Source organism: Pavona decussata, unplaced genomic scaffold, assembly GCF_977016875.1.
Source record: "Pavona decussata unplaced genomic scaffold, jaPavDecu1.1 SCAFFOLD_145, whole genome shotgun sequence".
NCBI classification, from domain to species: Eukaryota; Metazoa; Cnidaria; class Anthozoa; order Scleractinia; family Agariciidae; genus Pavona; species Pavona decussata.
This window is the reverse complement of record NW_028145558.1, coordinates 1,345,667-1,373,577: the sequence shown is the minus strand read 5'-3', so window position 1 is coordinate 1,373,577 and position 27,911 is coordinate 1,345,667. Positions and strand designations below refer to the sequence as shown.

The 27,911-nt window shown below is 36.7% G+C and overlaps 3 protein-coding genes across 4 annotated transcripts in view; 2 read left to right on the top strand and 1 right to left on the bottom strand.

Annotated features, from left to right (window-relative positions):
* LOC146466363 (uncharacterized) overlaps positions 1 to 27,800 on the top strand; it is a 29,160-nt gene extending 1,360 nt beyond the window's left edge. Inside the window, exons 1-2 of one of the 2 annotated variants that reach the window (XM_085127462.1) lie at positions 24,228 to 24,373; positions 26,628 to 27,800. In XM_085127462.1, the coding sequence (XP_084983588.1) occupies positions 26,678 to 27,565 (888 nt within the window). In that variant the 5' untranslated portion in view covers positions 24,228 to 24,373; positions 26,628 to 26,677 and the 3' untranslated portion in view covers positions 27,566 to 27,800. Of the gene's footprint in view, positions 1 to 24,227; positions 24,374 to 26,627 lie in introns of those variants that run through there. The other variant, XM_085127461.1, reaches the window with a different exon arrangement.
* The window catches only part of LOC146466354 (uncharacterized), a 233,511-nt gene that overhangs the window by 43,664 nt on the left and 161,936 nt on the right, over positions 1 to 27,911 (bottom strand). The gene's annotated exons all lie outside the window — the stretch shown is intronic.
* LOC146466364 (uncharacterized) lies at positions 8,806 to 16,060 on the top strand. The gene is made up of 8 exons (XM_085127527.1): positions 8,806 to 8,904; positions 10,613 to 10,674; positions 12,224 to 12,285; positions 12,912 to 12,975; positions 13,878 to 13,921; positions 14,076 to 14,124; positions 15,875 to 15,922; positions 16,004 to 16,060. The coding sequence occupies exons 1-8, from the start codon at positions 8,883 to 8,885 to the stop codon at positions 16,058 to 16,060; spliced, it is 408 nt and encodes a 135-aa protein (XP_084983653.1). The 5' UTR covers positions 8,806 to 8,882.

Genomic DNA, 27,911 nt, shown 5'->3' with positions numbered 1-27,911 from the left:
TCTACAAAATGACCCAGCAAGAAAGCATCTTAAGAAATAAGACAACCAATCAGATTCTTGCTTTCACCTTATGCCATATGATCTATTGGGAGATGATCTTATTAATGTCATCAGTGTAGGCAATCTCCAAATTGCATAAAAAAAACATCGTTTTAATACGTTGCATAAAATTTGTCAAGTCTGATCAAAATTAATCTAGCTGATGTCCCTCAAACATCTGCGAGTCATCTGTCTGATATCTACGTAGGCCTGAAAACTACAATAACAAGATGCCTGCTACACTGGCATTACGCGTGATGCTGGGGCTGATTCATTTATTCCAACTGTATGCTTCGCCGATTGATAAAACTATCCTTGCTAATGGAATAGTTTGAGTCACGACGATCGCGTTACGTTGTTTACCTTGTGTTACGCGACTCAGACTATTACCGGAAATCAGTGAAATTCCATTACGATAACGTAAGCTTCTCAATGACCTCTTTTCAGTCTCGCGTCGTGGTCTAAGACTGTCAAACAAAGCACGATTCCTTCGCCATGAACTCACCAATTTCCACCGTTTTAAATGTCGAGTGCTTCTTAGAAGTTATTCTTTCGATTTGCCGCTTCAAAATGGTGAAATTGCTGTTTGAAAACGGCACACTTGAGTCCAGAATATGTTATAAACAATATGGCGCCACAATTTAATGCAGTTTTAATGAAGAAATCAAATGATGCGTTGACGTCACACAGGTAAGGGTGAGTGGGTCCCCTCCCTAGCGATATAAGCGACTAAAATGGATTGTGATTGGCCTGCTATTGTTGAAGACAATCAGAACAATACGTCCCGAGTAGGAGAGGGGAGAATTTAATGAATAAATTAATATACCGATTTGTAGCTACGAGGAAGAAAAAAAAAAGAAATCGACCCGTTTTTAGACACGGTATGCCCCTTCAGGGCATCCCGCGTAATTAATTTAATGTGGACAAAGCCATTATGGTTTATGAAAATTTGACGCGTCGATTATTTTAAGAAAAAGAAATTCACCGCATTCGTAGATCTTTACGATGGCAAGAACAAGCTTCAACGAAGGCAGCCTTGGACATAGTTCGGCGTCGATCGCGCCCGTGTAATAGGGGAAAATTCCACCATAAATATTCTAGACGAAACAAGAAATTGAACATTTCGCGATAGCAAAATTGAGACGTTTGGGAAGAGTTTGAGACTTTCACTTCCAATTACATTTGAAGCAACCGTCTTTTCCTCAAGAATATATGCGGGACTGTTCAGCTGAAGGATTTAAATCTTTATGAAAAAAAGGTATAAAATCATCATCATCCAATTAAATTTTAAGGAACTGTCTTTTCCTAGAGAATGTTTGTGGAACTTGCACTCTTCAGTTGAAGGACTGAAATCTTAATGGCAACAAGGCATAAAATCGTCAATTTATCGACATTCAATGTGAACTCCTCGTCGCCATCAAGCTTTCTGTAAATGACGATCCGGCGACGATTTACTGAACGATCGATAACGATGCGATCAAATACTATTCGGAAAATTGGTGCAAATTCGACGCAGAAAGTAAATTTATTGTTGGTATTTTGTAGAGGAGTTACTGTTCAATAGGTTGGGAAAGTATGTCAATCTTGCTGTGTTACAGAGAGACCATCGTTGGCAAAATACCCAAAGAAAAGCCTCCTTTGGGAAACTTTGTCTTTCATCATTCAGGTGGAGGTTTTTATGCCCGGCCCATTTGACAAACATTCATGTGTTTTTTTGTTTTTTTTTTTTAACTTGTGTGCTTATGGCATTGCTATGATCATATATGGACACTGGCATAGCTCATGTCTCACAAAACATCTGTGAGTCATGCGTCTGATATCTTAGAAACACAAACCGAATACGGGAAAACAAAAGCATGAATGAAGAACGGTGAAATAAACTAACAGAAATGTCCAATCTAAGGAATGAAATATCACTCTTAGAGTGCTACAGTAAGAAAAGACTGAACATCATTTTTTTTTTATTTTTATTATTATTATCTTTTTTTCATATCCTCAGCTTGCAACGAATGAATACGAAGACAACGAACGTTTAAGTTTTACTGAAGCATGGCTGATGATGCTGTTGAAGATTCTTCTTTAGAAGAGCTGAAAAAAGCCTGGTCAAAAGTTTTTATCACTGAATGTATTTTGACGGTTATAATCAACGCTTTCACTCTCGTCGCCTTTGCAAGAAATCGCTCTTTACGCAAGCGCACTACGTATCTGATAATAAACCTGACTGTGGCTGATTTACTGGTGGGAGCAGTGACGGGACCATTGGAAGTATTCTGCCAAGATTTGGAACTTGGGCATGGTTTCAACTGGAAAGAATTCATTATTTCAACCTGGGGCTTCATATTTCCTCTAGCTTCTCAAGCCAATCTTTCGTTAATTTCTTTAGAGCGGTTACACGCCACACTTTTCCCCTTTAGGCACTGTTTAATTGACAAAGGATTTTACTTCAAAGTTATCATTGGCAGCTGGATGATAACTTTGCTTCTGGCATCTATGATGTCTGTTCTTCAAGTGCTCGAGTTAGTTTTAATTCGGTATGCACTTGCATGTTACACTTTTCTTACTCTTCTTATCATAACTGTTTCGTATGTCATTATTTTTATAAAAGTCAAAAGTAACCCTCCTCCGCAGCATTTTAGTGCACTTGCCTCCGAAAAGAAATTGTCAGCAACCTTAACGATAGTTACCGTGGTCTCTTTCCTGACCATTCTGCCCATATCTATTTGGATGGCAATTGAGGATCACATATTCAAACTAATGCCCCTTGCAGCATTCATTCAAATACACGAAACGTTAGTGTTGTTATTTTATGCCAATTCTATAGTCAATCCATTGATATATGCCATAAGAATGCAAGAGTTTAGGAAGGCGGTTAAGGAGCTTTGTAAGATGACTGCAGCGAGAAGGGGTGTCCAACACATTGAACTGCATGCGATGTAGTGCATTACATGTAGCACAAAGATAAAAGCAATAACCAAAAAACAAAAACGGTTAAAAACAATCAAAAAATGGTTCAACCTGATACATGTAATTAAGTAAGTTTTTTTAATACTTTGTGATGTGAGTTTTTAACAAGTGTTGAGTGACTGTCTTTTCTTGGTACAAGTAAACTTTGGACCTTAAAGTTGCTGAACTCATGAACAGTACGATTGTAAACCACTGGCTCAAAATATTTGTTCAGTGTGTTATTAGACAATCAATAGGAAGAGTTTCTAGAAGGTTTCATTGAATAAAGAACTATTGACTCTGTTGCTTTTGGTCTCTTCACTGTTTACCCGATAGTAAGAGGTCTTTCACCGATTTATTTTTTGTTTGTTTTGTTTTACTATACTTTTTTGAGTGCCTGAGAGCCTTGGGAAGAGAAGGCGATGGGTTCTGGGTAATTTTACAGGGCTTGAAATTCAATAACCCACCTGTGTGCAATTGAGCTATTTCGGTGTGTGCTACATGAAGATGCTGTTAGGTGCTCACAGTGGTGGGTATGTTGGAATTTCAATCAGAGCATCAGAGGGCTGCAGTGGTTCAAGGCTCATCACTGCATTGTAGCTACAGCAGTCCTACCGCCCATCTCTAGGCAGGCTGAATCAATAATCAATTAAGCAACTACTTAATAATCTCCATTAAATTAGGTAAGTTAAGACACGGCATTCACGAAAGCAGGTCAAGTTTTCTTTAGGTTTAAGTATTATTGTTTAGGATTAGGATTTTTATATATCTATACGTTTTGATGTTGTATCGACCTGATGAATTTTTTTAACCGTGTGTAGATGAAGATTGAACTGAATTGAATTGAAACTGAATAATGTCAAGTTGGGTCATTTTCTCTCTCTCACCGAGGTGTATAAATGGGTGCTGGCTTGGGTAACTTTGTAGGAGACTAAAGAGAGAGAGAGGGGGAGAGAAAAAGAGTCTCTGATAGATATCTAAAAAGAGCTACCACCTGCTCCAATAAAACATCTGTCAATAAGAATGCTATGTTGCATATGAGCCAATCAGAAATAACCATGAGCAAGCTGATGTCACTATTTGTGAGTGGCAAAAATGCACACACGATGCAATAAAAGTCTGCCATTTCATCAATAAAGTCTTCTTTCTCAACCAATGTATTGTTACAGAAAAATTATTCCCATGCCCCTCCCATGGAAGGATTTAAAAACCCCAGTTTGGCCTCATGTTTTCCTTTTTAAACCTCTTATGCCTTTTGACAAACCCTCCCTCACCCCTCACACTTTTTAATGACCTTTTGTGGGGGTGGTAAAATGTATACTATGGATATTTCCAGAAACCACAAACTAAACTTATTTAACACACAACTGATCCAGAAGACACAAAGCTTTATCAGGTCCCCCTTACAAGAAAATGAATTAAGGGTGGAGGGGAGGGGACTGATAAAGGGTTACTTTTCCTTTTACTTACATGTACATACTGCTCCCTTGTATACACACCTTGAAAAGCATTCGATGAATTAATTGTCTTGTCTTTCATCTCTTTAAGTTTCTTCATTTCCTTGTCAACAAAGCCCTGGCTGGTTTAAAAAGCAGCATCACCACACTTGAGGAACGTCTTGAATATTTCCTAGCAACTGTGCTTAATGGTAGATTGAATATGAGCTTGAGGAGAAGCCTTAAAAAAATTTTCCACCCACAAAGTGAATCTACGGTCTTCCTGTTTTGGAGCATCTTCATACAAACCAGGCAATCAAATGTGAAAGTCCCAATATCTGAAAAATTAAAATATATATATAATATATATATAACAGTGCTTAAACTTTTATAAGGCTTAGCTGTGGTACTGTGATAATTGCACTATTAATCACATAAGAAACTACACCTGTACCCCTCATGTTTTGTACTAATTACCAACCGTATGGTCATAAAAAAAGGAAACTCTGCCAACTAGAAGTTTTCATACCACATATGCATGCAAATTTTTGACCCTGGGTTGAGATGCTCCCTTTAAAAAATGGTGGGGAAGCTTATAATTAAGTAACACACAAAACGAGTAAAATTTGTATTTAGAATCAGTAGTAGTGCTCAAAAATGTAAAATGACTGGCAAGCCCATGATAGAGGTATTTTGATTGTAATGCCTTATAAAAGAAAATTTTAAGAAAGGTAACTACTGTTAAATGTCCAAAATGATTAAGATTATGTAAGTATTCTGCAAATAAGATGCATTATGCCTCATAAACCCTTTTTCTCTGAGCAGCAAAGCATGAGGTGTATTGCTTATTACACCTGTATGTGCTTCACAGTTATGTTTCATGCTTCACGTTAGTGTCTTAAGCCTTGTGTGGTTCAGGAAAAGGGATGACCAAGGATCAATAAGGCCTTTTCTTTCCAGGGTAATCTCTCTCAGGGGTGAAAATGGGCTTAAGCCTTGTTTTAAGCCAAGTGAATAAATGATGAATGTTTTTTTTTTTTTTTCATTCAGTGGCAAATGCATGTTATTGATTGAATTACTAATTCGGATGTTCTATCCCAATAAGCTACAGCAGACTCATGGAAGCTAGGCCATTAAACTAGGTTTATATGTCAATCATCCTGCATACTGCTAGGATTTGAATGTTGATGAATAGTACAGTACATGTGAAAGAAATGTAATGTTTTAAGCTTAGTAAATAAATGATGGATGACACATAGCATGTATTTTGTTTTTTGGTCAATGACATGGGCATACTCCAGAAAAAAAAAATGTAATATTGGCATAATCTGGTCCACAAGCCTCCTGCAGTTTAACAAACCTCAAAAAATTATAGAAGAATCTTTATCTGACCTCATTGTTTACATTTTCTCTCATTAGCATATATGAAACAGTACGCTATGAACACATGGGACATAATAAACTAAAAAAAAAAATTGTCACATCTAGTAATCAGGGTGAATAGAGAAATACTCTACAAAAAATTTACTTTGAAAAACTGTAAAAATTACAAAGAATGTTTGACTGGGTCGCAAGCGCTACCACCAGCCATAAATTCTTTATAAATTCTTGACACTTTCAAAGTTCATTTATCAACTTTTTAGCCGGTTCTAAGTTTGTCAAGCTCTTTCAATTTACAGAGTGCATTTATTTCTAACTTAGTAGTTTTATTGTTTTTGCTAAATCAGTGTATGCTAAGGTGGGTGAATATGTAAATGAAGATCCTCCTGTAGCATCAACGAATATGCCATTAAAGTTGTCAATGTTTTCCTCGACTATTTTTAATTATTAGCTTTCGATAGCCTGTCTGCTACAATCAATATAAGAATGTCAGACGCTTGAATCTAATGGCCATAGCAACGATAAAAAAATACCGGCTGATAACAACTCATGCCCACTTCCAAAACAATATAGCACACAATTAAACAAAAAGTAATTCTGACTCGAAAAAAAAAAGTAATTCTGACAATTTCAAACAAACTTTGATTTTGACGCTTTTAGCATTCTTATCAAGGACCGTTTAACAATTGTATTTTAGTTCTTAATTTATGCGTACTACTTTGCTGAATTTAATTTTTGTTTTGTTTTATTTTCTATGCATCATAAATTGTATCTGTCGAAGGTAGCAGACAGGCTGCCAAAAGCTTATAATCTTTTACAAATCATTTTAACCAATAACTACCACTCTATATTTGTTAATGGGTAATAATATTTATGCATTAAGTTCGGCACATGAGAGGAGCAGCGTCCGAATCAGCTGCTGCTCCAGTGTTGCATTAAATGCAGCAGACCCTGTCAAAATACACAATGTCTACAGTGCCAAACTGATTCAGATGCTGCTCTTTTGCTGCACTTAATTCATCAATCAAGTTCAGCACAAGAGTGGAGCAGCATCTGGAACAGGCCTAAACCAGCAGTATCATAACAGGGGCTTTTCGCAAAGTCCTCACTGCCTGTTGAAGCTACTGATCCACCAAGAATGCCTTGACATTAATATTATTAAGAGAGAGAATATTAATACTCACAACATGAATACGTCTGGGAAAAGGTTTCTTCGTTTTTACGGTGATGAATCCAAAAGTATGTCAATAGGCTGTCTCCAAGGCAACAAGGGTACTTTCCCTCTCCACATCAACTGTTTCTCAAAATCATATACATGTATCAGTAACACCGCGACGCTATTTTTGTTGTCTTTCTTAAAAAAAAATTATACCACGTTCCTCGAATCACCGATCCGTCAGTTTGTATGTAGTTCAGTAAATCCTTCGGTTTTCTTATAATCCATCCAGCTCCATTTCGTTCTGACCCGTTCTGGGATCTCTGAGGACATGTTCGAAAGGTAACATGGCGGCTTTCTACTGTTGCAGAGCCGGTCAGCGTTTCGCGGCCTTCCAACGCCGTTTTTCAGTAACCTCCAGAAAGCAGTGAAAAGCCGGAAGATGTTGTGACCTCCAGAGAAATACAGTTCGTCCTCAGAAAGGCACCATCTTGAATGCAGAAAAGGCACTGGTTGCGAGTAACCTCGTCCTGAAGACGACTTTCTCCCTTTGCTGCAAAAACTGGAATGGAATAGAAAGGAATGGAATGGTGGAATGAAACCAACAAAAGAATAATAGAGACTCGTTTAGAAGAACATGACACTTGACACTTGATCATTATTTCTAAATGAAAAAGTTTTCAGGAGGAACTTACAATCCTCTTTATACCACAAAACCAACTGAGCTACAGGCCAAGTTTCACTAGTCTGTAGGATTACCCCTGACTATCCATATTGCTAATCATTGGTGTAAACCGTTTTATTTGTAGAAAGTCAAGTGCAAGTATCACATTACTCAGGCTGAACGGTAGCCTCATGGGTAGACATCTTTAATCTCCTTGGGACACAATCGGCTATAAGACTGAAAACACAACCACCCCGATTATTAACAATTGGTCCGCTCAAAGTGCGCAGCGAACGGTTTTTGTCCAAAGTTGCCAATATAAAATCAACAAGTTGCGTAGTCTTTTTTCTCCTTTCTTCTCTCCTCTGCACTTTTCTGAACCTTCTCGTGCAATAAAAAGAGCTCAAGTTTTCATCGACCGCCTTTTCAAAAAAGTGTGGTTGACATTTATTTCAACAAAAATGATGGAGTCCAAATCCTCCGTCGAATAAAATCAAATTGCACTCGCAGGGAACTAGTCATGTGTCTGTTCTCGCCCTCTTTACCCAGCATGCGTTACGTGATACACTCTTGTGAAAAAAATAAGTAAATAAGAATAAAATAATAAAAAAGAAACTCTCCGTAACACGGTACGGCTTCATTTTTTGTGCTCTCTTTGAAAGCAAGTCGATGACAATATGCTTTTGGTTTTCCCTTGGGATTCAAAGAAAATACTTGGTCACGTGACTCAACAATCCTCACTTAACTGGACCATTTTGAAAGACATTATTTACGAAATAAATAGATGAAAACGACTGGAAAAACCACGAGACTAGCTGCTGCACTCTGGGTGTAGTTTAAGTTGATATAAGAGAACTTAAACAAACTTAACCTGCGATCAGGAGTTCATTTTTCGCGGGAGCGCGAAAGGTTGGCAGCGCGAGGGTCCCGACCGCCGACTCTCGCGCTTCCACACTTTCGCGCTCCCCCGAAAAAAAGAACAAACGCCTTATCGCAGGTTTTAAACAAACTTTCCTCAGTTGCAGTGCAATTTCCCTAGAGCTTACGATGACAAGAATATTAAATCAGTTGTTTCTTCAATCACAAATTGCTGACCAAAAAGAACGCTATAGCGCACTAGTAATCAGACTTGGCACGCGCATTTAAAACTACGCTACGTCATAAAGGTAAATTAACTCGGAGTTTTCGGGAAACGTTGGAAAAGCGACTCAGAAATCTTTACAGCGTGATATATAAAGAAAGTGACAAGCAAAAAGCTAAGAAAATGGCTTCTGGCCGTCCATCAGGTTAGTAAGCAAACCTTAAGTAGTCAAATGTTAAAGGCTGTTCAGTTTGTGCTTTCATTTGTGGATTCTCCTTGATCGCTCGCTTCTAACATTTCATTCAGATCCCGTCGGAATAAGAACTCCGCCCTGCACTTTTCGCTGCAATGTTCCCCAACTTACAGTTGCCGAACATAACATTTCCGAAGCCTTTGATCCTAGGGCGTTATCTTAGAATTTTAAAACACAGTAGGGACGCAATGTGTTCAGGAGTTATTTTGTGATAAGCGCAGAAAAACTACACCACTACAAAATTTGTTTTTGACTCCAATTCAATACATCACATAACTTTCATACGTTTTGAAAGAAAGACGGGTGTAAGAACTTCAAACGATATATTTTATGGAGTAATACACATTTATGGAAAGGTGCAAACAGTGTTTAGTTGTATTCAACTGTTTAGTTTTTACGCCTGCTATGGTTACGGTATATATAGGGGTTAAAAAATCCTTTTATTACGTCATTCCAAGAATGCTTAGAACTTTAGAAGAGTCGCGCGCATCGAATTCCAAATCTCATTCAGATTGACGTCATAACGGAAATTTACTCGGAGTTTTCAGAAAACGTTGATGAAAGCAACGCAGCGAATAAAAACCCTAATCTCGTACCCAGATGTTTGTATTTTGAGAAAACATTTGGTAAAATCGATCATGTTCTCCAATCTGACTGGTCAATGAAAATTGCCGAGTGCAAGTCGCGTCTTGTTGAGTCAGCCATTTTCTCGCCACTTCCCAAATCTTTCACTTTTGCACGCGCGGAGACGCAAGCCTTACAAGAAAATCTATCTTGACACATCAGTCCTTCCGTGAAAGTGGTTTTTTGTATCGATTTAACTTTAATGTTTCATTAAACTGCAACAGGTTCTTATAAACTAACATATTTTTTTACGTTGTTCTCTTAAATTGTTGTGAAATTTTTGTTTGGTAATCTGACGCGTGCAACTAAGTTGTACGCGTGGTTTAGCGCGCGAACATTGTGTACCATTGTCAACAAAATTTTAGCGGTGCTTCTGGTAACCCCCAAACTTTTAAGTTAAATAATAAATATAAAGTCATTTCATTGCTTATTTCGAAAACTCTGAGTAACTTTTCTTAAGTCGGTGATATAAGAAGATCTACTCGGAGTTTTCGAACTCAATAAAGTTAAAAGCGCCAAATCTTACTTAAGTGAAAAAAAAATTATCAATCAACAAAAAGCCACAAAATAGCTTCTTAATGCATTTCATTTTTACAGACTCGCTTACTTTTCCAATCCCTGTTGACAATTCAGCTTGTCATCGACACTGAGTTGGTCTGTGAGTTCTTGATTCCTTGTTTCTGAGAAGAATGTTTTTAAAATGTCTCTCATAACAACTGATGGCAGCTTGTCGCGCAAATAAGTACGACGTTTTACTTAATCTTGATCAGTTGTCAACATTTTAGTTTTCAAAATCAATAAAAATCGATTTATAGTAACACAAATTGTGCACAAAACTTGGGGAGGTGGGGGGAGGGGAGGGAGTGAGACAAGCATGCCAGTATTGACATTTTGGGGGAAATTCCAGAAAAGACGTAATATCTGGCAGACCGATATTAATTGGCTTGAATAGCTTTCGTTTGCTAAGTATCGGGAACAAAAATTGGAAGAGTCCATAAGGTGACTCTAAAAGCAATAAAATCTGCTTTTATTTTAGATCGAAGAAATAATTTCTTCGAGATGGAGAAAAAGTTGAATCACCAGGAGCGTGAAAATGAGGTAAGTACATTACGATATATTAAATAGAAAAATAAGAAATGCAGACAAAAATTCTTCTCCCCTTCCATGAAAATTTCTTCGAAACGAAGAAGAATTTAAATTGTCATCAGCAACTGAAATAAAGTAATACACTGTGATATATTAAAAGGAAAAATGAGAGATGCGGACAAAAGTTCTTCATCATTTTGAAGAAAAATTCTTTAAAATGAAAAAAGAAATGCACTTACTTTATTTTCTTGCTTTTGACGATTTTTAAATTGTCATCAGCCACAAAATGAAATAAGTACATTTTGATATTCAGGAGAGATCTAACTAGTAAGGGCAATGCCTGTGATGCTGAGGGAAATTTTATTTGAAATGTTTGAAGGAGAATTGAATTTCATAAGGAAATATAAGACTCAGGGCTTGAACAAGTGATAAAACCGATGATCGGAAAATCAAACGATCAATCGATGACAATGGATGCCAATTAATCGATTGATATTGATAATCGATGAACAATCGATGCACGGGTTTTTTTTTGATTATCGATTTCATCGATTATTAATTTTTATCGATTATCAACGCCAATCGATCAGTTAATTGACATCGATTGTCATCGATTGGTTCTTATTTTTGATGCGTTTTATTTTCAGTCAAGATTTACAAAAAGAATCTGAGTCCAAACTGTGGCCTATAGTCCTCTTGTGACCGGTGGTAACTGTGTTTCGGACAGAGGCTGTACATGTTGTGTTGTTGGGTTTTTCCCGCGCAGCTCTAAGTTTCTTGATATGGTCTCTCTCACCCTGTTTACTTTATGCACTTTTGTTGTGACAAAGAAGTAATTAAATGATTACCGAAGCCTATTCACGTTTATTCTGGTTTATTTTATTACAATTCAGTATAATTACATCACCCACCATTCAGAGCTCACTCGTCTCCCGTCGCATCTGCATACAAACAATCTGGTGAACGAATTCAAATCTGAAACATTTCTGCGTATTGCGAGCGCGTATACGTACATGCTGGAACGTGTGGAATACCGACTTTTTTTTAACACCAATCGATGACAATCGTTATGTTGCGACCACTTTTGTGTGATTATCGATTGGTCATCGATCATCGATTGGCCGATGCCAATCGATGCCAATTAACTAACAAGGCATCGATTGTCATTGATTGATTCTCCGATCATCCTTTTCATCGATTGTTCAAGCCCTGAAGACTGAATCGCTCTAAGAGAGGCGGATATTTCATGACAAGATTTGAGAGCGATCTGCTAAAAGAGATTCTAACGATACTGGAATGATAAAAACTTAATATCTACTTAATCAGACAATACAGCGCATGTTCCTGATTTTTTTTTTTAATTTAGGAGACTAAGTACTGAGTTGCATGCAAGTGCAGATTTCCGTATTTTCATGGGATTTAATAATAAATAATTTAAAATTGATAATTATTGCAAAGCGAAAGCTTACTTTGTTATTCATGAAATTGCCGATAGCCTTGTTATTCATTCGTTCATTGATTCGTTTGCTCATTTTTCTTCTTTTTTCCCTTTTTCTTTTAGAAGTTAAAAGAGAAACTTACGTCCAAAGAAGAGTACTTGAAAATGGTGACCAGAGAAACAGAGTAAGCGATTATTGTTTTAATCATTTATTTTAATTAAAATACAACACGATGTTTATATATCCGTCGGACAGACCACATAGAGCCAACAGTAAACCGCCTCTTTTCCTTCGCTAAGCGTGTGTAGTGTTAAGATCTCCTAGAAGAGGCGATAGGGTCGTTCAGAGCCACATCAGGTTAAGCTAAAGATTGCTAAATTAGAACAGTTTAGCAGGTGCCAATTAAAACTCGCCTTATTGCCTTTTCCAACCGTTTACATTACAAAATACTAAGAGCAGGTGATGAGGTGTTTTGGAGGCACAAAAGACAAATCCCAGCTTTCCTATTAGTATAGAGTATTTTATACCTACTGATTGATCGAGCCAATTTGGACAAATATGAGAAAGGAATTCGAAAAAATGGAGTGGACGAAAATCGGCCGATTTATGAAAATCTCTGGCAATGCTCGATTGTAAATATCTTTAAAGGCTCTTCTTCGAAGGCTAGGATCTTTCTCTAGTCAAGCGCTCTAAGTAAATATAATTAGGTAATTATTTGCTTATGGAGTTTTTGCTTAGTCTAAGGGCAGATTATGATTATGACTATGATGATTACATTCATTATCCTTATTTCTTTTAACTTTGTTGCAGCATGAAATATAAGCAGTTGACTGCAGCCAAGACAAAAATTAAGGCCGCAAAAGAAAAGGCTCAGGTTTGTAATTTAGACAGATGGTCAAACGGTCGGGGCTGGTAGGATGGTGTGAACTGGGTAAAATGGAGGAATAATGAAATTAGGAGATGTAAAATGAGCGAAAAAACAAACTGAAGAGAGAACGGTGAAAACAAGGAAAGCAGGGGAAACTAAGAGAAAAGGGTGGGAACAGGGGAAGGGGAAGAACAGAGGGATAAAGAAAGGAACAGGGGAAGGGGGGACGATGATCTATGGGGAAAGAAGTGATAATAAGAGAGACAAACCCATGTAACTGGAGAATAGATGCCGGAACAGCGATAAAAGAAGGAACAGTGGGCTAAAACATTTAAACGAAGAACAAGGGGAACAGTGGGGTATTGTGTCTACAGGGGAAAAGATATCAGTACATAAATTGGGGCCCCATTAAATAGGAGGAATACGAGTTTTAAGGGGGGATGCAAGGAAAAAAGGGACTAAGAAACAGGGATACGAAAAGGGGATAGGGGTATTAGCGGGAGGGGGAGTCACGTGGGAAGGAGGACAAAGTTATGGGAGATAAGGGGTGAGAAACAAAAAAACAATCAGGAGATTAGAAATCGTATGAAAACAAGAAATGGAGATTACGGTTGAGAGCAAATTGGAAAAGAGACAGTGAGACAAGGGTTGAGGGAAAGTGAAGTATAAAAGGACTCAGGAGATTAGGAATGAGAACAGGGCCAAAGTTGGCATAGAGGATGGAGGGTGGAGAGAGCGGGGGATTGAGGGTAAACACTGGATATGTTGGTTGATGAAAGATGGAATTAGGAACTGTTCAATTTTAGTGTTGGGAATTTTAGGTGTTTCAGTGCAAGTGTTGGGAATGAACTCAAGACATTATTCCTTCAGGTCACTTGTATATAACTGTATCTTTCATCTGTCAACAGGCTGATTTAAAATTGTTAGAAGAAAGAAACACCGACTTCCATGGGTGAGTGTTCACTGCAATGATACAACAAAACTTAAAATAATGTCTGCTGATAACTTAGAGAGAGATAACAGCACGGGAACAGTTATGGTGTGTTATTTTTCTTTACAAAATATAAAAGTGTTATTGTATTACTTTAATTTGTGTTTCTTTCTAGGACACTTCAGGAGCTGAAAGGAGAAACAAACAATGTTGATGAAGAAAAGGTAATTTCCCTAAATTTTGAAAACAGAACTAAAGGTCCTCTTTGCCTTTCCAATAAGCAAACTCTCGATTAATTTAAAAGGTACAAAAGTATTCATCTTTTTATTTCGTCCATCACCATTACAGACCAGTCATAGATTTAATCGTCGTCATTGTCATTATCATCCTGATTATCCTGAAATTTTTCCATTGCCACCCTAATCATCGTCATCGTCACCCACCATCACCACGTGACCCATCATCATCATCATCATCATCATCATCATCATCATCATCATCATCATCATTATCATTACTAGTGGAAGTGTTTTTCCAAAGTTATACCATAAAGGTTTTGAAATTGTCCGAACTCACTACATCACTAATAAGTCCTACTTTATCGCAGAAGGACAATGAACTTGCAAAGCATATGTCTTTCAATTGCATTGTCTTTCTTCAATAAAGAAGGAGTTCGAGAGACACAACGTGAGGAGACCAGTCATGATTGGTTATTTTTCAATGAAAAATACAAAAGTGCTATTGCATGGCGTTGTGCCTCTTTCTAGGAAAGTTCATGGGTAAAACTATCTGTATGCACGGTATCAGAAAGCAACACAGGGCGCGTAGCGTAACCTGTGAGCCAAGCGAAACTCAAAATAGCACGTCAATAAATCAATAAAATATATATACATATACAAAAGTCATCGTCTATTAATATTATTATTATTATTATTATTATTATTAATGAAGTTATTATTATAATTTGATTATAATTTGATCATATACACATGCTAATTTGCGCCATACAAATATTAATTATTATTATTATTATAATTATTATTATTATTATTATTATTATTATTATTATTATTATTATTATTATTATTATTATTATTATTATTATGGTTTTTTTACTGACACCAATCAGTGACAGAACTTTTTACATCATTGATTATCCCGTTCTTTATTGCAAAAAAAGAATGAAGTCAAAAGGTATGTACGTTTTTTTATTAGTATTATTGTTTGCTCTAGATGTTTAGAATCACAAATTGAAAATATTGTTTGGCTTAGATTATATTAAAAAGTTCAGCAACTCTGAAAAATAACTTTTAATTACACTCAACTCCATGTTATTTACTCTAGCTATACATGGCATTATTACTCAAAACTACAGGATAACTCGTTTGTGTTACACATTAACTCTGCGTACTTTTTTAGATGATTGCAGCAAAACTAGAACAAATTTTCCAAACCTCGCGAAATGTTTATTTTAATAGTCAGTTTAATATTATTATAGCGCCTTGTTAAAGTATGCACTTCTGTTTATCTGCAGGGATATTGACAATTTGGTCCGAAAAATAGAAGAAAAGAAGCAAGAGGTACCTGATGATGTCATTTACGCTAAACTGTACTGTTATATTTTCTACGTTAAGCTTCATATTGAACTTTTCTTGAAACAAATTTAGTTCATGAAGTTCTTCCGAAAATAAACCAAATCGGTGTTGATCAGATTACTTTTAATGTTGATCTAAAATATTAAACATTGGAAATACGTTCCCATACACCCCATATCTCGAAGTGGTGGCCAATAAGAAGACTAATAGCATTTGCACAGAGTATATAAACGTATTACAAAATATATGATCCAAAGCTTATATAGAAAGAGACGTCTTCTTTGAAGGGTTTTAGGATAGTCATTTCAAAATAATTCTAGAGCAGATTGGTACACTGTTTATTTATCGTATTTTGGTTGTTGTTGTTATTTTAATATAGAAGGAAAAGCGAAAGGCCTCTTTAGATGAAGTGAACAAAAGTTTTCAGGTATGTTTAATTATATCACCCGGTCGCTTTCGCTTTCCTCTGCTTCAAAGTAAAGTTGTTCCTTGTGTTTGTCTGTGCCAGAAAAGGCGTCTTCTCTTGCAGGTTAATTTTAAAGTTATCGGTTCTCCCTCTAAATAGACTCTACACTACATTACTAAAATCGTTCAGCCAGTACTTCCCACCCTCAAAGCTTTTCTTCCTTTTTTCTTATTTTCTATTTTACTTGATCAACAGACCGTCCTGAAAACGAGGCAGCAGATGGAGAGGTAGATAATTTATATTGAACAGCAAGTCACATTCTCTGGTTAATTTTATATCTCGATTTGCACTACTTATAGGTAAATCCAAAACTTGACGTGCTATAGTATGGCTTGTTAATAAATTCAAATGGAAAGGACGAAATGGTGACCTTTTTAGAAGCGTGGGGATTGACCTCAGGTTGAAATCTTGAAATCTTGATGTGGATAGTATAAATACTGTTAGAAGCTTGTATCACTTGCAGGAATCCCTTTATCGATTCTCTTTTCTCCTTCTCTCGTTTTATATCTGTTTGTTAAGATTGCCTGAGTAATAGTTTATCGACAGCCATTACCTAAAACGTTATTTTAATACTTTTCTTCCTCTTTTTCGTATAGTGAACTGAAACAAATGAAAAGTGAAGGAAAGAGCTGCAAAGAGCAGGTGGGTTTATAAAAACTCGAACTAAAATAGTTTCCTTGCTGCAAGAAGTCACGTGGCCCACATCCCTAAATTCGCCGAGGTAGGTTTAAATACAAGAGGGCTGTTAATAAATGATCGCCTTATGTTGTAGAATGTGGAGCTTTGATGCTTGATCTTACCTAAAACTTACATTTCAGTGCAATATTCAACTCTAAAGAGGGAAATGGTTTTATTCAAGTTATCGACTAGCTCACTACCATACGTATCTATTGATATATTGTTTAATTGGTTCGTTGATTGCTTGATTGCTTGATTGCTTGATTGCTTGATTGATTGATTGCTTGATTGATTGATTGATTGATTGATTGATTGATTGATTGATTGATTGATTGATTGATTGATTGATTGGCTGGTTTGATCTCATTTCATTTCCCCTTATTTAGGTCTCCAAAGTGCAAGAAGCACTTGATCATCACGAAGAGCTGAAAAAGTGAGTAGATATTTTTATTTAAAATACATGCTTCTTACCTGACCACAAGCAGAAACTTGGCCGCACTAGCGGATGGATTACAATGATGAGATAACCGTATTAAATAAAAGCATCGGAAAAGAAACGAATAAAACTCACTAAAACAAGGCGACAATAATGATGCTGAATACAAATGTAATGTGATAGAAAACAGAAAAAATTCTAGAACGTTACTGGCCTTACTGGATATAAAATACACACTGGGATCGTCGTTTCTTTGTTGTGATTATTCAGAGGGCCCCTAATGCGGAATTCGTTTATTTTTTAACGGAACCAAGGAATTACTTAGACTCGTGGTCGGCCGATGGTCGTTTTGTGAGTTGGCTGAATCCAAAAGATTTATACGACAATAACTTAGTAACGGTTTGGGTCAAACAAAAGTGTCCGCTTTTTAGGGCTGGCAGAAACGGTTTTAATGCTCCTTGGCTGCCAATGATTCTAAAGTTTATGACTGATAAGCTTGTTTGCTTTATGTTTAGGGAACAACTGAATGTGAACAGCGAGCTTCAGAAAGAGAACGACCAGTTTGTAAGTTCCCTATTAACAAATATGAACTTTAATTTTAGTTGTTTTACCGATTCGGTCGTGGACCATACAAGACACCACAATCATTCCAAAAGTTTGGACTGAGATGTCGCGTATAAAAAAAAGTATAAAAGATCAGCGATTTTGAGAACACAAAGTGCGACGATTCAAACAAAATACAAATGTTGGTAACAATCGTTTAATTTCTATCAGCTAGCGAATGCTTTTTGCGTCACTTGTTTGTTTACTACTTATTTAACTTTTATTTTAGTCAATTTGTAAACACCAAAATTATGTAACCAGCTTGTAACTGTCTGTTTTAATAAAGTGTTGTTGTTGTTGTTGTTGTTGTTGTTGTTGTTGTTGTTGTTGAAGAATGGTTTGCAAATAGAATAGTGAATAATAAATGTTCTCGTTAAAGTTCTTTGGAGAAGGAAAGTTTCGCCTTCATTGTTTTAAATGCTTTCTTGTTTAATTTGTTTTAGACTGCGGCCTTGGATGAAGAGAACGGGAGAGTGGAGGTACTTTACTATAGCTGCGCTAGCTGATGAATAAACCACTACGTAAATGCATAAAGAAATGAGACAACTTCTAGACCTCAAACTATAGATACACCATCCAGTATTTCTGCGATAAGTATAGTAGTTTAAAAGAAGGACAAAAAACAGACAAACAAGCAAAGGCGTAAACAAAAACAACAACAAATGAAAAGGAATTATTCCCAAAATAATGCCGTAAGAAGTCAAAAAATCATATTTTGTCATATATGCTTTACCACTCACCACGAATGGTTCTCAACTTATCAGAAGTGAAGTGAAGATCAATCTGGAACACGCTCGCAGACTCAATTTTTCCACGCTTTAGGCCAGTGTTTTGTAGTTGTTTCGAGTTCTGATTGGCTCATTAGGTTGCAAACATTTGTTATGATTGGTTGGAAGAATTAAATTAGTTTCTATTTAATTAACGAAACTGAACAGAAGACCACCTTATGTTTTCAAAATTGATATCATTGGTAAAAATAAAAATAAAAAATTCTTTAGATTCACTTTCGGAGCGTGTACCCTCTCTTCATATCATTTTCTTGATACTAAAACCAGGAACTACCATAAAATTCCTCCCACTTGCAATTTTGTTCTATTACCTACAACTGTCAAAGAAAAGCCCGCTTGAATCGCTTGTATTGTGGCTTAACAATTATTCTAAACTGTGTTATTTTTTTCTATATCTTGTAGGAATTTAAGGTAAAGATGGAAAGGTAAATGGCAGATTGGCAAAATTTTAAAATCCTCTTTCTTTTCTTTCGTGAAAATGTAAGGTTTGCTTAAATACTTGTGTTTGTCTTTATAGTGAGATGGCAGAAATGCTTAACAAGATGGAGAACATCAATAAGGTATTAAAACTATAAAAGCTTTTGGTTTGTGTCATATCACCAGAAGTTGGGGACAAAGCGGCATTTTTTTGTTTAAGGTTCATTCGTGGATAGGTCTAGCCTAGTTTTCAAGCCTTAACGCTTTCAATACAGGAAGCGAGCTGCGTTGTAAGCGTGGATTCGAACGGTGACATCGAGTTTAATAGCATCTTCGATAATGCGTCGGCGAAGACTGGAATCCAGGCTCAGATAGGACATAGTTTTGGCTGGATTGAGCTTAACAAAATGGATGGGTACGGGATTCTAGGAATGTGATGTCCGGGAAAATGGATTAAATTAGTACCATAAGATTGCAGACAGATTTCTGTAAAATATTGGACAAGTTTGTTACGAATGAGATTAAAACAGCGAAGTACAAAACAGTGACTAAGCGTGCCGTGTCAAAGTGGGATCCGGCTTTAACTGGCGTTTGACGGCAGAAGGTAATGGGTGGTTTGAAACTTCTTTTGCTTGATATAAACCCCTCGCTGAAAAAGCAGAAACGCTGCTTTGCCACAACAGCAGTACAGACGAATTATAGCCATGCTACAAGGTATTCCCTTGCTATCCAATCTAAAATCACTAGCTCGTCTGTGATCGACGAACCCCTATCATCAAGAAGGATGGTGAAGACTTGTGAATCCTAGGGGAATGCCATGATGAGTGAAAACTGTTCTTATCGTAAATAATTTGTTTGTTTGTATTTATTTTCGCAGTCACTTTCTCTGGAAATAGATGAACTCAACAGGTGAAAACAGTCTTTTCATGCTTTCAACCCATTAACTTGATTTTATTTCAATAACAACCTAGCGGTTATTTTGAACATCCTTGCACAAAATGAAAAGGAATTTTAATTAAGGATGCGAACACTATCGGCAGCATATATTTGATTTATTTATTTATTTATACCATTTTTTACTTTACTTTGATTTAGGCAGGGCCCAAGAAAGGTCGAGGAATTCTCAGTTTGGCGACAACAGGTGAGAAAGCACGAAAGAAACTGTTACTTCAACAAACCTCGTTGCTGTTTGTAATTTCAGATTTTGATTCAGTGAGTACTGGGGAAAGCATGGCAAAAGGCATTTATCCTGAAGTTATTTCTCACCAAATAAATACCCGAAACAAACACAAAATGCGAGGACATTTTGTAAGTCCTTATTTGATGGCTTAGCGAGACAGGCCCAAAGCCGTCTTAACGTACGCTGATTTTAAAAGGTCGCTTGCGATTACCTTGCACTTGGCATTATGAAACGCGGCTTAATTCAGAATCAGTAATCCTAGCTTGTCAAGGTAATTAGTCTAACTTGCCCTTTTCTTTTTCAGGCTGTGAATGAACTTGTAAAGAAAGATAGGTAAGTTCCACAAAGTAGAGAATCGAGTTAGCTAAACTATTACATCAATGACACGATGACCATATTTTAAAGGTTAGATTGGCTATAGTAAAGTGAGAGAGCAGGCGTAACAAAGCAAAACTTGTTGCGCTTTGTGAAGTTCCAGCAGCTCACTGGAAGGAATGATAAGGGCCAGTCATACTTGATTAAATTTCTGAGTTTATGATTAGTTTGGGTTGGATTACACTGTAATTCTCAATGCATTATGAATATAACAATTAAAGAAGTAAGGATATGATTACCAAACGCAAGAGACTGAAACTCTTTGAACTCTTTGAGAACTGAGAGATTTTTAATATTAGTTCAAAATACTTCCGTGGACAATCTGTGAGTCAGATCGTTTCTCCGTTTTCTCTCTGACAGTGAACTGACAGAACTTAAGAAAGTGCTTGAACCACTGCAGGAAGTGAGTATTGAGAATACAATCATGCATCAGAAATGTTTAACTAAATCACGCGAAGAGTTAAGAAACTAAAATCATGAGTACGATACAAAAGTCTGCACCGTGCAATCTTTGTATCCTACGACAGAATCAAAATATTTTATGACTATACCCACCCCCCCCCCCCAAAAAAAAAAAGAGAGATAAATAGAGATTCTGGACTAAGTGCTACCTCATTCTATATTATCATTACGAGTAACGTTTGGATAACAATAACAATTAAGACTTCTGAAGAAAGTCGATAAGATTAACACCAATCTTCTGCGACAATTGGGTTCGACACCCCCCTCCCACAGTGAGTCTAAACTGCCCCTACACTACCCTGTATAGGATCTGAATAGCCATTATCCCAACATTCAGATAGAAGCCAAACGATAACAAAGCTGATTGCCAGAGGAACTTGTAATATTAAATTTTGCTTGCTCATGTGCGCTATTTTTAACACAGATGTCTGTAAACGGAGTTAATTGAAATTAGAGTAGTAGGATATATGAATTAATGACATGTTATCTCCTCACCAGTTTCCAGCAAGAAAGAAATCCAGCAAATCAAGAAGGGTTATTAGACTGCTATGCAGCCTGTTCTGCTGTACATGTCGCCGTTAAAAGATTCCTCTTGTTTTATATCAGAGTGTAAATAATGTGCTGTTTTGTAAATTGAATACCGACTGACGTGAACAATTTGTATTTTTGTTTTAACGAACTAAAGTAAAACGTACACTCGTTTCCCTATGCGTTCAGATAAATGAATAAAGATTCGTTTGAACAGTTTGAGCTGGGTTTCGATATTAAACCTTTCGTAAATATTGAAAGATCGTCTTATTCGAACTGAACCTGTAGTGCTTTTCAGAAATGAGACAGGTTGTCGATGTTTAAGGAGGAATGTGTGGCAAGGCGAGGGAAAGGGAGGAGGGGAGGAGGGAAGGGGAGGGGATTGGACAGTGGGGGAAGAGGGAGGGTTCACGGTCTATCCAGTCTAGCGCCCAGACCATGACGCGCATAAAATAACGCAAGGTCCAAGGTTAGATCGTTGACCTGCAGTGATTTCCATGTAGAATCAAGAAAAACAAAGTGAAGGAAATCACTTCTTGTGAGCAGAGCTGAGGCGAGTCTTAATTGCCCTGTATACAAGCGTTTAGCTCTCTATACAAGCAGGATAATGTCCGGCTCGCTTGTGCCTATGACGTTTGTGTGCTTCGTATCATTGCATCAAACAATGTCTTTGGGTTCCCGTACAAAAAGTATTAAACATTTAAAGTTCTTCCTCTGTTTTGCAGTGCGCAACTCTACTTCGCATTAAGGCAAAGTAGAAGCTTCTATCAGCCGCTACATGTAACTACTATGTAAATGTTATTCAGTCCCTGTTTGAAAACCCAGTCTTGAAACTCGATTTACCACAGTTGAGTAAAATATCTGCAAAACCAGTATGGTAACCAAATGATTTCCTTCAGTTGCCCAAGGACATTGACAGTTACCAACTAGGACGGTGCCTACGTTTGTTACTGCGCATACATTCTGCGCTTCTCGGGTTTCCCGGGTTTCCTATGGGTGATTTCTACTACTACAGGGATATTTTTTACGCGGTTTAAAAATAAGCGGGGAAAACAGAACTTAGCAAGTGCTCTTGGTATCCAAAAAGAAAATTTGGAGTAAAGGATTGAGATGATTTCGTTGGATTTCTCGTACGAAATACTTGGTACGAAAACGTTTAAGAACAACTTGACGTTAAATATAATTTATGCACAGAAATAAAAATGGAGAAATATAAGAGAACGTTTGTATGGACAGGTCAGATTGAAGTGAAAATTACGATTTCGTTGAGGCATGAATATATAGGTTTGCGAGGCTTAATTGGCAACTGCATCAGTAGTCTGCGTAGACAGGGCTTTTATTTCTATGTATTCTTTATTTCATATATACCCTATCTATGCATCATCACAATCATATGAATAGATATACAGCTATATTTCTATCAATTTTCTCTTGCTCTTCTGTTATAGTAATTAAATGTCAAAGTATGCTTTCTATGTTATGGCATTTGAAAGCGGACTGTGATGTTCAGTTATTACGAACTTCTATCTCTAAGAAATTAAACTGTGACTCCCTTAAGAAAGGCGTTCCTAGGTCCTTCCGTAAGCCGACCATTCGCTTAAACCAGTCTCTTCAGTAAGAAAAAATCTTATATGGCGCCGAATTTTTTTTTACATAAAAAGGCGGTATCGATTTACGTTAGCAATTAATGAAAACTGATTCTTTGAAAAAACATCCACAAAATGATAGTAGGTTTTTTGAAAAAAATTCTCAGTTGATAGAGTTTCTTGTCTAACCTATCGAAGCTGCGTGGATAACAGTAAAATTGGAAGTTGATTATGTTTTAAACAAGAAGTTCCGCAACAAAAGGGCAAGCCCCTCCTTCGTTTCACACCTTTGTGGGCGTGAGATCTAAATTTAGACGCTGTTCAGTCGTGGCAAGTTGTTGACTCAAGCGTCCTCTAAAAAAAACAAAAAGGCCTCAAAATATCATAATATCACCAAAACAATATAAGAAATTAAGTTCTAATTTCTTTAACCGGGTTTTATTCTGAAAACTAAGCCAATTTTATCTGAGTTAAGGGTCGTACAAAAAGACACATGTTGTTTGTCAGTTGTTTACGCTCTGATAATTGATTGACAACCGAAGGTGAGAATGCCCAGGCCAGGCCCCTTTTATACCGGAAATTCCTGTTTTAGACATTTTTGATTTATTTCCCAGTGAGATTCAAAAGTAGTCAACAAACTTGACCTTAACTGGTTTATACTGGACAGTAATCAGCTTTTGGTGCAGCTTCAATGGTTCGTGTTGATACTCTAAGAGGAACCGCTGAAGTAACTAAAACAGAAAGAGAGAAATAAAATGTCTGTCAATGAAAAATCCCCCCAGAAATTATGTGGCATAAGTTATTCCGAGTATTTCGTCGCAATAGCCAATCAGAGTTGATTCTTCTGGCTCTACCTTTACATTAGGAAACGAATACTAATTTTAGTTTTCTTTTTTCTTACAAATTTAAGTATAACTTGTAACGTTGCATTATTTAGCCTATTGTTGGATTTTCATTGTAATTTTATTTTATTTTAGACGCAATTTATTCGTGATTTCTTAGTAAATTAGATGGACATTTGTCCGTCCGTTCGTTCGCTCACTAACAATGCGCAGCTGCAAAGCAACCAATAGGAGCCTAATCCCTCATCCTACGGAAATAGAAGGGTACTGAAACAATATTAACAACGCCGCAACAAGAAAAGGAAAATATGAGATGTCTGCGCGTACGCTGTAAGAGATTGGACTGGGTAAAAAAAACATACCTAGTCCCAACGAAAATTTGCATGTCTACTAAAATTGATCGAAAGAAGAGCTAATTTGATGCAAATGAGCCGCATGTTTGTAGCAAGATTCAGTCTCGCCAGTTAAAGGCAGTCTTGGAGCCAAGTCGGCATTATTCACGTTATCAAGAGACGTGGTGAGTAGCATTACTTTGTTATAAAACAATCAAATGAGAAAATGGTTTCTCTCAGAAATATATCAGGCGTTTTAGGGCTAGCGTTTTTTATAAACTCCAATTAAGTTTGTTGTGAGCGTCGTTTCCTAGTGAATATGCTGTTGGGCTGTTGAAAGGCTGAAACACTCAAACAAACCTGGCATTTCTTGCTTCTCTGTTAACATGCCAGTAAAATTTCAGTCCACGAAGATCACTGTTAGTAAGAAAGGTGATCTACTGAAGACAACCTCTCAGATGAGCGGCGAGTTATATATAAATACTCTGAATAAATAGCGATGAAACGAATCAATAAGTGACGACTTTGCTCAAATAATGGAATATAAAGAAAGATGCAGTATTCCACGAGTCACGATTTCGAAAGAAAAAACTATCTTCCTTCTGAACGTGAGTCAAACCCATCCCTATAATACATGGTCGGTCGCTAACCACTGAGCTACAAGGTGATGTGGAAAGCTGGATCATTTAGTAAAAAATGTTAAGGAAGGGAAGGATATATATTTTAAGAAACGCAATCGTTTAGCTAATCAGTTAAGTCAGTTGTTTTACCGCAGGTAAGACAACTACGAGGCTAAAACAAATTATGAGACGATGCTTCCTTTATTAATGCAGATGGCTAAATGACAAAAGAGTTGACAAAAGGAAACCGTATGGTTTAATTTTAGCTAAATTTTAAAAAAACCTAAGTTATGCACCTGCCATTTTTAGTACTTCAGACACATTTTGGGAAAGCTTCGTGTTTCTCAATGGATAGTTGTCCTGTTAATTCAAGCAATTTATCTTTTGAATAAAAATACAGCTCAGAAAAATTTCGTTAAAAAAAGTCTGTATACCTGGCACACTTCCTGTTTAGTTATTCGTACTTCTATCTGTTTACTGTTAATTAACAATTCATCCTCGTCTAGTTCAGAGAAAAGAACCAATTTCCCACGCCAAATCTCTTGTGAGCGATGATTTGCAAGAAATTCGGTGCCCTCGCGATTAAAACCTGCAAATTGATGAAGGATAAAAACAACTAAACAAATTAGTCAACCAATCAGATTCTTGCTTTCACCTTATACCATATGGGTACAGCTGATGTTTAAGCACAAAAATAACATACGTTGTCAGGTTTGATCGAAATTAATCTGCATACACCTAACAACTTCATGTGGACAATTACCACTTTATCAAAACAAGAATTCACCGCATTCGTAGATCTTTACGATGACAAGAACAAGCTTCAACTAAAGCAGCCTTGGACATAGTTTGGTGTTGATAGACCAATAGGGCAAAATGTGTCGAAAATATCCTACACGAAAGAAGAAATTGAACACTTCGCCATAGCAAAATTGATATGTGTAAGTATAGTTTGAGACTTTAAAGCAACCCTATTTCCTAAATGAATATTGGTGGGCTATTCAGCTAAAGGAATGAATTTGTTTTATTTTTTATGATAACAAGGCATTAAATCATCACATCATTAAATCAAATTTGAAGCAACCCGTCTTTTCCTAGGGAATATTCTTGCGACTTTTAAGCTTAAAGACTGAAATCTCTGAGAAAACAGCCGTCTTTTCTTAGAGAATATTTGTCGAACTGTTCGGCTAAAAGACTGAAATCTTTATAAAAACAAGGCATAAAATCAACATTCTATTGACAGTATTTGCGACTTTTTGCGTCGCCATCAAGATTCCTGTAAATGACGATTCGGCAAAATATAAAATGGAGCGACGATTTACGATTGATAACGATGCGATCAAACACTTTTCAGAGAAAGTGTGGTTATTAGACGCAGAAAGTAAATTTATCGTTGATATTTTAGTGGAGCCACTGTTCAATAAGTAAGGGTAGTGTGTACTTTTTTTTTGTTACAGACAGACCATCATTGAATAAAATACCGAAGGAAAAACCTCCCTTCGGAAACTTTGCCTTTCATATTTCAGGTTGAAGCCTATATGCCCGGCCCACTTGACAAACATTCGTGGTTTTTTAATTGTGTGTTTATGTCATTGCTATGACCATTATATGGACACTAGCATAGCTAGCTCATCCCTTATAAAACATCTGAGAGATGTGTCTGATATATAAGTAAGATACACCGAATGCAGGAAAACAAACCGAAACAAAAGCATGATTTTTTGCAATAAATTAAAACGTCTAGTTTAGAAAATGAAAAATTATTCTTAGAATTCTACTGTGAGAAACTGCTAAACATTTTTTGTTTTTTTATCCTTAGATCGCAACGAATGAACACGAGGACAAGGAACGTTTAAGTTTTATTGAAGCATGGCTAATAAAACTACTGAGCATTGTTTTACAGAAAAGTTGGAAAATGCGTGGCTGAAAGTCTTTATCACTGAATTTATTGTGATAGCTATAATCAACGTTTTCACTGTCGTCTCCTTTGTAAGAAATCGCCACTTACGGAAGCGCACTACGTATCTAATAATAAACCTGACTGTGGCTGATTTACTCGTGGGAGCAGTGTCGGGACCAGTGAGGACGTTCGGCCTAGATCCCGAACGTGGACAAGGTTTCAACTGGAAAGAATTCATCATTTTAACCTCGAGCTTCATATTTCCCCTAGCTTCTGAAGCCAATCTCTCGTTAATTTCTTTGGAGCGGTTACACGCCACACTTTTCCCCTTTAGGCACTGTTTAATCGAGAAATGGCTTTACTTCAAAGTTATTATTGGCAGCTGGATGATAACTTTGCTTTTAGCATTCATGATGTCTCTTCTTGAAATGCTCGGATTAGTTTTAATTTGGTATCTATTTCTATGTTATACTTTTCTTACCCTTCTTATCATAACTGTTTCCAATGTTATTATCATCAAAAAAGTCAAAAGTAACCCTCCTCCGCAGCATTGTAGTGCAGTTGCTGCAGAAAGGAAACTGTCAGTAACCTTAAGCATAGTTACCGTGGTCTCTATACTGACTATTCTGCCCTTTTCTATTAGGATGACAATTGGGAATAACATATTCAGTCAAATGTCTCCTGCAGCAGTCGTTCACATACACGAAACGTTAATGCTGTTATATTATGCCAACTCTATAGTCAATCCATTGATATATGCCATAAGAATGCAAGAGTTTAGGAAAGCTGTTAAACAGCTTTGTAAAAGGTCTGCAGAGACAAGGGGTGTCCAATCCACTGAACTTCATGCAATGTAGTGCATGAACACAAAGCTTTAGAAGAGCAATAACAAAATAAAAAAAAAAACCATTAAAGGCAATCGAGATTTGGTTCAACCTGATATTTGAGTTAGTTTTTCTTCCTTTGACAATCACATGCAAGTTTTTAACAAGTGTTGTAAAGGACATTCCTTTCATACTTTATAGGAACCAGTGACTGCCTTTTTTCCTGGTACAAGTAAAACTTGAACCTTAAAGTTGCTAAATCTCATGAGCCGTTGATCCTAACCTACTGGCTCACAAAATTTCTTCAAAAAATTTTAGATAATCAGTAGGAACCGCTCCTGGAAGGGTTTCGTTGAATAAAGAACTAAAAAGGTGTTGC